At 48.7% G+C, this 10,896-nt stretch overlaps 1 protein-coding gene across 1 annotated transcript; it reads left to right on the top strand.

The window, feature by feature from the left end:
• The first annotated feature begins 5,686 nt into the window (after window positions 1-5,686).
• On the top strand, window positions 5,687-6,631 carry LOC120381827 (olfactory receptor 52K2-like). Its single transcript, XM_039499981.1, has one exon. It carries the CDS (start codon window positions 5,687-5,689, stop codon window positions 6,629-6,631), a length of 945 nt encoding a protein of 314 aa, XP_039355915.1.
• The last annotated feature ends 4,265 nt before the right edge of the window (window positions 6,632-10,896 follow it).

The following is a 10,896-nucleotide window of genomic DNA, read 5'->3' as shown; positions in this document are numbered from 1 at the left end:
CTGTAGGGGGTTGATAGTTCCTTGAACCACCTGGTGTCCAAGGTAAGTCACTCTGTTTAGGTCTATTTGACACTTTGTAGCCTTAACAGTTAGTCCTGTCTCCCTTATGTGCTTGAAGACTTTTTGTAGATGCTCCAGCTGTTCTGCCCATGAATCAGAAAAGATGGCCACATCGTCAAGGTAGGCGACTGCAGATTCTCCCAGTCCCACTAGGAGACCATCTACAAGTATTTGGAAGGTGACAGGTGCATTTCGCAGCCCGAAAAGGAGCACATTAAATTCATACATCCCTGCATGGGTGATGAAGGCTGACCTTTTCTTGGCGGGTTCATCTAGCGGTACTTGCCAGTACCCCATAGTTAAGTCTAATGTAGAGATGAATTGGGCACATCCAAGTTTCTCCAATAGCTCATCGGTGTGTGGCATTCGATAGTTGTCTGGGCAAGTTACAGCATTTAGTTTACGATAATCCACGCAAAAGCGTATTTCCCATCTGGTTTGGGAATGAGAATCACTGTAGATGCCCATGCACTGTTAGAGGGGCGGATTACTCCCATCTGTAGCATGTCCTGGATGTCTTGTTCTATAGCAGTTTTGTCTTGAGGAGACACCGGTTGGGTTGGGCTCTAATTGGGTGAGCATTACTGTGTCAATGGAGTGGTATGCCCGTTAGGTCCATCCTGGGATGGCTGATAACATCGGCGTGACTCTAGTGCACATCTCCTTGATCTGCTGTTGCTGCATATGTCCAAGGATCATGAAGAGGTTCACCTCTTCCACACCAACATCACTTTTTCCTTCGTAGTAGACACCTTCAGGCCACTCAGCGTCATCTCCTTCCTGGGCTGTAAACTTACAAACCTTTAATTCTCTGGAATAGAAGGGCTTTAGAGAATTAACATGATACACTTTAGGCTTGAGGTTTGAGGTGGAGTGGTGCGATGAGATAGTTAACAGCTCCCAGGCATTCTTGGACCATGAATGGCCCTTCACATAATGCTTCCATCTTATGGGTGTGGCCTGGTCCCCTACTTTGCAGGAACAATCCTCTGGCATGTTTATCATACCAGACTTTTTGCTCTTCCTGTGCATCTTGTAGGTTTTCTCTAGGAAGGGCTAAAGAGTTTTGGAGGGTGCTTTGTAGGTTGCTTACAAAGTCTAGAATATTAGTTCCTGGAGAAGGCACAAGCCCCTCCTATTGCTGCTTCACCAGCTGTAATGGCCCTTAACCTCATGGCCATACACAAGTTCAAATGGTGAAAACCCTAAACTGGGATGTGGTACAGCCCTGTAGGCAAAAAGCAACTGCTGCAACACTAGGTCCCAATCAATGGATTGTTCATTTACAAATTTCCATGTCGTGGCCCCCAAAGTTCCATTAACCCTCTCCACCAGGTCATTGGTTTGATGGTTAAAAGTCTGTTAATGCCTGGCACACACTTTTAGCCCTGGTGTTGCTTAGAGCTACTGCTTCCGGCCATCGGGTAGCAAAATCCATGAAAGTCAGTATGTACTGCCTTCCTCTGGGGGTCTTTTTTGGGAAAGGACCCAGAATATCCACAGCTACTCGCTGAAATGGGACCTTAATTATGGGGAGTGGCTGGAGAGGGGCTTTGACCTGGTCTTGGTGTTTTCCCACTCATTGGCACACCTCACAAGACTGGACAGAGGTAGAAACATCCTTGCCCATCCCCTCCTACTGGAATGACTTCCCCAAACTGTCTTTGGTCCTATTCACCCCCGCATGGCCACAAGATTGATAATGGGCTAAGCTCAAGAGCTTTACCCAGTACTTAGCTGGAACTACCAACTGTCTTTGAGGACGCCAGTCTTCCTGGTGTCCACCAGAAAGAGTTTCCTTGTATAAAAGATCTTGTTCTATAAGAAACCACGATTGGTTAGAAGAGCTGAGAGGCGGTGGGTTGCTCCGTCCCACCGTTCAAGCTCCCTGGTGACTGTCATCTGCTTCCTGCTTGACCTGGAACTGTTCCCTTGTTGCTGGAGACATCAGTTCCTCACTGGATTGTGGACCGGGGCTTGGTCCCTCTGGAAGCAAGGCAGGTGATGGGGTTGTTTCTGTTGACTGTGAACCACTCTCTGCTGGTGCATTATGTGGTATTTCAGGCTCTGGCTGAGCTTCTTGTGTAGGGTTATCTGCTGCTGCTGCCAGTGCAGGCCCGCTGGTGCCCTCTGGTGTTGAAGTTGCAGATGGTCTTGCAAGCGCTGGACTCAGTGCTGGCTATGGTTCTGGTGCTGGTTGATTCACCAGTTCCTGTTCTGGGCCTGGCTTTGGCTGGGTCTCTGGGACTGGATCTACTACAGCTGTTGTAGTTGTTGGCAGGGGATCTGGTTCCACCACCTATGTCTGGGTCTCTGGTAACACAGATGGGGCCCTGCTGGAAGGCTCAGGAACAGGGATGGGTGTGGAAGCTTGCTTAGCCTGGCTGCTGGTGACTATTCCTACCCTCTTGGCTAGCTTCACATGGTTGGCCAAGTCTTCCCCCAGCAGCATGGGGATGGAATAATTGTCATAGACAGCAAAAGTCCACATTCCTGACCAGCCCTTGTACTGGACAGGCAACTCGGATGTAGGCAGGTTTAAAAATTTTGACATGAAGGGTTGAATTGTCACCGGGGCTTCTGGGTTGATGAATTTGGGGTCCACTAAGGATTGGCGGATAGCTGACACTTGTACTCCATTGTCTCTGCACGCTGTACCCTTCTTCCCGCCCACACTCAGTTTCCCTTCGCTCTGACGGTACCTGGGAGGCATCTGAGCCTGAGGACCTTGGGTGTGACTCCGGCGTAATGAACTGCAATCTGTTGGGGTTCTTTGGGCAGTTGGCCTTCACATGCCCCAGCTCATGACATTTAAAACATCGCCCAGCTGACTGGTCACTGGGCCAAGGTGGGTGGCTGGAGAATGGTGTGGTGGAACGAAAAGGGGTTTGGGGTTTTCCTTGGGATGTAGATGGGGCCTTGGGCTGCCCCCGGAGGTAGGGTGTTGTCTCGGGTTGCCCCTTCTGGTATCTGTTTCAACTGCTACTCGTCTTTTTCTTTTCCGCCACCTCCACCCATTTGGTTCCAATCTCTCCCACCTCAATTACAGTTTTGGGCTTCCCATCTAGGATGTACCTTTCTATTTCCTCAGGAACACTCTCTAAGAACTGCTCCATTTGCATAAGGAAAGAAAGATCTTCCAGAGATTTAATGCTTGCTCCTGATATCCAGTCATCCCAATTTCTTTCAATGTGGTAGGCGTGTTGGAAAAATGCAACATCCAGTTTCCACTTTAGGGCTCTGAACCACCGACAGGCATGCTTGGGTGTTAGCCTCATTGTGATTCTGGCCTTTTTTAAAAAAAAGTTCATAACTGTTCATGTGTTCCTTAGGCATTTCAGCCACCACCTTTGCTAAGGGTCCACTGAGTTGTGGTCTCAGCTCCATCATGTACTGCTCTGTAGAGATGCTGTACCCAAGGCAGGCCCTTTCGAAATTTTCTAAGGCCTCAGTATTATCACCTGCCTTGTAGTTGGGGAACTTTCTGGGACGGGAAGCGGTACCTGGAGAAGGATTGCCAGGGTTGTCTGGTACATTCTGCTTAGCCCTTGCCTTCTGTAACTCCAGTTCATGCTGCCTCTCTTTTTATTGTAACTCCAGGGCTCTCTTCTGGGCAGCTTCCTGCGCCTTCATTTCTAGTTGTTTTAATTCGATCAGTCTCTTATGTTCATTCTCTTTCGCTGCCAGTTAGCCAGCTCTGGTTTATTAGCTGTGTCACTGGTCATCATGTTCCTGCTTTTTGTACTCAACCTAGCCTACCGCGAGAGATAGAAAGTGGGAAAAAAATAGCTTGTGAATTCCCTTGTAGAAAGTTACCTACCCTGCCCTCAGGCAGAGACAAAAATCTCCAGCTGCTCACAGCTTAAAAACATCCCTTTGTTACCAGGACCTGATACCTCTGCCTCCAGGCAAAGAAAACAAAGATTTAGGAAGGGCCACTTGGAGCCCCACCTTCCCCAAATATCCCCCCAAACCCCTACACCCCTTTTCCTGGGCAGGCTTGAGAATAATCTCCCAAGCCCCTACACCCCTTTTCTTGGGCAGGATTGAGAATAATCTCGCAAGCCCCTACACCCCTTTTCTTGGGCAGGCTTGAGAATAAAATCCTCACCAATTGGTACAGGTGAACACAGACCCAAACCCTTGGATCTTAAAATGATGAAAAATCAATCAGGTTCACATGACCTCCCTCTAGACAAGGAAAATCGCAAGCCAAAATAAAAATAAGCTAACGCATTCCTTCACTAGTACTTACTAATTCTAATGGAGTTGGCTTGCTTGCCTTCTTGATCTGTCTCCGGCAAGCTCACAGAACAGATAGACAAAGAACAGAAAAAACAAAGCCTTTTCCCCCTCCTTTTGGTCAGGTGCCAGCCAGGTTACCTGGGCTTCTTAACCCTTGACAGATAAAAGGATTTTGTCCCTCTGGCCAGTAGGGATTTTATAGTACTGCATACAGAAAGGTGGTTACCTTTCCCTTCATATTTATGACAACACATCTGGAAAATCAGGGTGTTGCTAGATATTAAAAGAGGAACTGAAAGCATAACACCCAAGAATGTCTTCCCTTGGGGTTCAATTTAAATTTTACAAAGAAAACAGAAGCCCCTGCGTTTAGCACAGAAGACTCGACAAGCCCAAAATAAAGCGATAAACCTGATCACGTCTAACTAAACATTTCCTGTTCTACTTACTTATCTGTAGTTCCAAATGAGTAATTTTTAGGTATAAATGCTGATGGTTTTTCATATCCGGCCCAATCTTTACAGCACACCTGCTGCTCTCTCTCTCTCCAGCTGAGTGAAAACAACAACCCTCACAAAGATGGGAAGTTTTTTCTCAATTTTCCAAGTTTCTAGTCTGCCCATTGGCTCTTTTGGCCAAGTGCCAACTCACTTCCTCTTACCTAAGCATTTCAGTGAGACGGCTTCACTCTTTACAGGCAAGGCAAGTAGAGAACAGCTACTAAGAGGGACTTTCACAGCTAACTGACTGGCTGGGTGAGTGTTCATAAAAGGGGTTCTACCCCCCATCATGTACCACGGCAGGTGTTCCACTGTGTTGCTATCAATGACGCCCATGTCTTTTCCGTGGAGTGCATCTAGCTGGGATGTCCCCCCACCCCCGGAGCATGGATTGGCAAAAGTTTGTGTTTTTTTTCCCATTCTCAGGTTTTAAGCAACCAGTTGAATGGTCAACTCCCTACAGCATGCACTCCCTAACCTGGCTTTCATTGCATTAAGGAACAATGATGGATAACCAGTACCCAAAGTCATGTTTCCTGCTATTGCCTATTAAGCTTTACCTCACCATAACATGTAAGAACTATTGACACATGCCATAAAATATAGAATTGGCATTAGTAGGGTCAGTTGTTCATAATTTATTTCTATGAATAATGAAAATGTCTTTTGTCAGTGTGTGAAGAGTGGCCAATCTGCTTCACCAACAAGAACAGTCTACAGTAGTGCATGTAGTGTCTCAAATTCACATTTTCTCTCCATCCAGGCATTTGTACTGCAACCATCACCCTTGACCTTGGGCACATACAGGAAGTCAAGAGAACATACAGTGCATGCAGGAAACACCATTCTACCTCACAGTTGGAGACCTTCACTCGTATTCCATGTCAAACTCCAACACAACCGACTTCACCAACCCCTCCACCTTCATCCTGCAGGGTATTCCTGGCCTGGAGGCAGCCCATGTATGGATCTCCATCCCCTTCTGTGCCATGTTCATCATAGCCATCTTGGGGAACTTTGCCATCCTGTTAATTGTGAAGATGGAGCCGAGCCTCCATGGGCCCATGTACTATTTCCTCTGCATGCTGGCCATCGCAGACCTGGTCCTGTCTACATCCATCCTACCCAAAATGCTGGCAATCTTCTGGTTCAATTCCAGGGAGATCGATTTCAGTGCCTGCCTCACCCAGATGTACTTCGTTCACTGCTTCTCATTGATGGAGTCCGGGATCATTGTGGCCATGGGTTTTGATCGCTATGTGGCCATCTGCCATCCCCTGAGACATTCCACCATCCTGACAAACCCAGTGGTGGCCAAGATGGGCCTGGCTGTGGTGCTGCGCAGTAGCATGCTCGTTCTGCCCTATCCCTTCCTGGTAAGACAGTGGCGATATTGCAGCACCAACATCATCCCCGAGCCATTCTGCGCACACATGGCTGTGGTGAAGCTGGCCTGTGGCGACACCCAGGTCAGCAGTTACTATGGTCTCTTTGTGCTATTGTGTGTAATGGGTCTGGATGGGATTTTTATCACTGTGTCCTATATCCAGATCCTCAGGGACATCTTCAGCCTCCCCACAAAGGACACCCGGCTCAAGACTTTTGGAACCTGCGTCTCCCACCTTTGTGTCATCTTAACCTTTTACATCCCAGGTCTCCTCTCCTCCCTCATATACCGTTTTGTACAGAATGTGCCCCTGCATTTCCATGCTCTTATTGGCAACATGAACCTACTGGTGCCCCCCATGCTACACCCCATCATCTATGGGGTGAGGACCAAAGAGATCCGGGACAGGCTGCTCGGGTTCATTACTCATAAGGAATGATTTAGTTGGGGATTGGTCCTGCTTTGAGCAGGGACTTGGACTAGATACCTCCTGAGGTCCCTTCCAACCCTAATATTCTATGATTCTATGTTTCTAACTAAAGTTTTCTCTTGGTGCTCTGGTTCTGAGACTGAGCTCCGTGAAGCACTGGCTGGTGACATGGTGCTGGGCCCTCTTCCTTCAATCACTTACTGGTCAGTGAAAGAGACATTAAATCCTTTCCTGACCTTACTGTGCTGTCTCACCGTGACAAACTGGGCAATCGGTCTGTATAGAACTTATTAATTCTTAGCAGTTAGAAAGGTAGCAACAAATTGGACCCTGAGACCCTGCCCCCTCCCCTACCTATTCCCCAAAGCCCTACTCCTACCCGACCTGCCCGACGTCCTGACTTCTCTACTCCCCTCCCTCCCTCCCTCAATCTTCTCCACCTCTGTCCCTGCCTCAGCTGGGCTCCCTCTATTCTGGGGCTGGGCTGGGAGCTGCTGAAGCCTGACAAGGGCCCTGCCTGTTGGTATACCTCCTGAGGTCCCTTCCAACCCTGAGATTCTATGATTCCAACTATTTTTTCTCCTGGTGCTCTGGTTCTGAGACTGAGCTCTGTGAAGCACTGGCTGGTGACATGGTGCTGGGCCCTCTTCCTTCAATCACTTACTGGGCAGTGAAAGAGACAAACTGGGCAATCGGTCTGTACAGAACTTATTAATTCTTAGCAGTTAGAAAGGTGGCAAAAATTGGACCCTGAGACCCTGACCTCTGATGTATCTATTCTGCAAGGCCCTACTCCTACCCCACCTCCCCTGGGTCCTGGCTTCTCTACTCCCCCGTCCCAATTTTCTCCACCTCTGTCCCTGCCTCAGCTGGGCTCCCTCTACTCTGGGGCTGGGCTGGGAGATGCTGAAGCCTGAACAATGATGGGGTCTAAACTGTAGCCAGTGATTTTAGTTCATTATTCATTTTTTCTGTGATGTTATTATTAATCAATAAGTTATATCATATATTTTCTCTGTATATTAATTAAGGTTAAATCGTGGATTATAGAAGTACAAGACTGATCCGTATATAGAGGAACCAAGTACTAGACATGAGTAAGAGAAGCTGGAATGCAAGAACCTGTAGGTTGAGGCCTGTAAGAGTTTAGCTTAGCTACTGTAGGCCATGGAAACAAGAAATGGTGGCATAAGTGACTGGAAAATAACCCGATGCCCTAAAATAATGGGAAAAGAGGCACTAAGTGATAATATTGCACAACATGACTCAGCAGATTAATATTATGTCATAACAATGGCATAAAAGTACGCCTGTCTCAGACATGTGTCTTAATCACAGGATACAGGTTGTGAGAATAGACTAGGCCTTGTACTAATGAATGTATGTGTGGTCACTACCTTTGGTCTTTACGTGTTCCCAAAGACTGTAAATTTGAAGCAAGCAGCAGAGGTGACTTTCATTCTGTTCAGATTGAAACTGTAGCCCCCAGAGCCAAAGCCACAGTGGTGTAACAACAAATTAGAAAATTTACTTTAAATAAAATAAAAGGCTACAAAATCAATTTTTCAGTTTATTTTTTCCATGCACGTGCACAATGAATTTTGTTATGTACATCAATATTGAGGTAATTTGCAGATGTGCACCACCAGTAGAAACAAAATCATAAATATAATATAGTTTTAAAAAGTTACCATTGGGCTAATTACGTATTTTAGAACTCAGTCACTATTGGAAGAGGTCACAGGCTTGGAGAGGTGTCCCGGGGGGCACTGCGGGTGCTCGATAGGGCTGCACCCGGGGGGTGGCCTGGGGTTGCGACCGGTGCTTCGGCAGGCAGTGGCTTGAGGGGGCGTCCCGGGCAGCAGCACAAGTGCTCCGGGGGCAGCCCGGGGACGACTGCTGTTGCTGGGAGGGAGGTTTGGCAGGGCTGTGCCAGGCTCCCTGCCTGGTGCCTCAGAAACAGTGACATGTCCTTCCCTGCAAAGAGTTACAAAGGGATCTCACAAAACAGGGTCACTGGACAACACAAATGCAGATGAAATGCAATGCCGATAGATGCAAAGTACCGTATTTTTCCATGTATAAGACTATACTTTTTCCTAAAATCGTTAGACTAAAAATTGAGGGTCGTCTTATACACGGAAGTAAGCCGAGGAGAGAACCGCGCAGTAGCGAAACTGCCTATACCCAGTGATGAGCTGCCAAAATCCCAACCCCTATCCACCCTCACCACCCCCGAACTCCCCTGCCCTCTCTCCAACACCCCCTCCTTGCCGCCTTACCCCGCTGCCTGGACGTGGCTGGCGGCTCTACAGTCCAGCCGTGGCTGGAGCTGGGATCCCGGGACGCAGGGCCGGGGCAGGAGTCGCGGGGCCGGAGCTGGAGGATGTGGCGGGAGCCGGGTGGCCAGAGCCGGGGAGGGCCGCGGCCAGAGCCACGCAGCCGGAGCTGGAGCCGGGCAGCCGGGGCTGCCGCTGCGCCCGGACCCGCGGTGCCGGAGCCCGGCCGCGTGGCAAAACAGCAGGAGCCGGGCGGCTGGAGCCACGGGGCCAGGCAGTGTCCGGGTAGGTGGGGTCGCGGCCGCCACAGTGACCGGACCCGCACTACCGGAGCCGAGCGGCTGGAGCCAGCAGGAGTCGCAGGGCCGGAGCCGGGCGGCCGGGGATGCGGGACCGGAGCCGGGCGGCCGGGGCAGGAGTCGCGGGGCCGGGGACGTGGGGCCGGAGCCGGGTGGCCGGGGACGCGGGGCTGGGGCAGGAGTCGGGCAGCCGGGGAGGGACGCGGCAGGAGCCGGGCAGGGCCGCGGCCGGAGACCAGCCAGGGTGCACGGCCCTACTCGTTCCCTCTACCCCTACCTCGGCATCCTCTTCCTGGGCCTGAGCGGGAAGCCTGCTTGCTTCTCAGCCCTCCCAGGCTTCCCGCGCTCACAGCTGGTATGTAAATGTTGCCTACGGTAATTACTAAATAAAAATGTGTTCTGTTTTATGTTTAAAATATTGATTTCTGAATTTTGGGTTAGAAAAGGGGGGGCTCGTCTTATACATAGGGGCGTCTTATACACGGAAAAATATAAAAGTATAGTCCATGGCAAACTATAATCCCAGCTGTACATACAAAATGATAGGGTCTAAATTAGCTGTCACCCATGAAGAGAGAGAACTTGGAGTCATTGTGGCTTGTACTCTGAAAACATCTGATCAAAGTACTTTGGCAATCAAAAAAGCTAACAGAATGCTAGGAGAAAAAAAACCTGTAGGAGTACACTTCAACCTCCCTGGCAACACAATAGCAGATCTTAAGGTGGCCATTGTGACGTTATTGATATAAATTGGGACCATATAGAACATGTGTTGCAACCAAGGTCCTGTAGTGGCACCAAATCTTAAGTAAAGGGGGTCATATAAGGTGTCTAAGACCAGGTTCTGGGTTGCTGGTTATGATTATGCTGTCTGTATGTCTGTGTATCATTTTGTAGTTGAAGTTATAAGTATTGGCTCTGTACTGTCTGTATTTTGTATTATGCTCTGCTTCTGGGAAATATCCCAGACAAGCTGGTGTTAGCCCTGCCTAGCCGGCTTGATTGCCCATTAAGGACCATCAGCTACACAATTGACCCATGGAGAGAAGGCAGACACGCCTTGTGACTCAGCAAAGTATGCAGAGACTTGTCCATGTGACTGCAGACTCCATTTTGCTGTAATTTTCCACAGTGAGGACAAAGAGATTCTTACACCTGGAAAAGTCTATATAAGGCTGATGCATCATCTCCATCTTGTCTTCAATCCTGCTTCATACCTCTGGAGGGACTTTGCCACAAACTGAAGCTCTGCACAAAGGGACTGACCGACCCATCCCAGAAGGGGATGTTCTCCAGAGACTTAATTTGAATTTGCAGTTTACTCCAGCACTGCTGCAAGCCTGAACTGAGAACTTTGCCATTACTGTATGTAATTGATTCCATTTAACCAATTCTACCTCTCATCTCTACCTTTTTCCCTTTGTAAATAAACCTTTAGATTTTAGATTCTAAAGGATTGGCAACAGCGTGATTTGTGGGTAAGATCTGATGTGTATATTGACCTGGGTCTGGGGCTTGGTCCTTTGGGATCGAGGGAACCTTTTTCTTTTATTGGGGTGTTGGTTTTCATAACCATTCATCCCCAGGACGAGTGCACTGGTGGTGATGCTGGGAGACTGGAGTGTCTAAGGAAATTGCTTGTGTGACTTGTGGTTAGCCAGTGGGGTGAGACCAAAGTCCTTTTTGTCTGGCTGGT

The sequence above is a fragment of the Mauremys reevesii genome, linkage group 1 (genome assembly GCF_016161935.1).
Source record: "Mauremys reevesii isolate NIE-2019 linkage group 1, ASM1616193v1, whole genome shotgun sequence".
Taxonomy (NCBI): domain Eukaryota; kingdom Metazoa; phylum Chordata; order Testudines; family Geoemydidae; genus Mauremys; species Mauremys reevesii.
Note: the sequence above shows the minus strand (reverse complement) of the source record. Positions and strands in the feature narration are given on the sequence as shown.

Coding starts and splice junctions, on each gene's coding strand:
- LOC120381827 (XM_039499981.1), top strand. CDS start 5,687: ATGTCAAACTCCAACACAACCGACTTCACCAACCCCTCCACCTTCATC.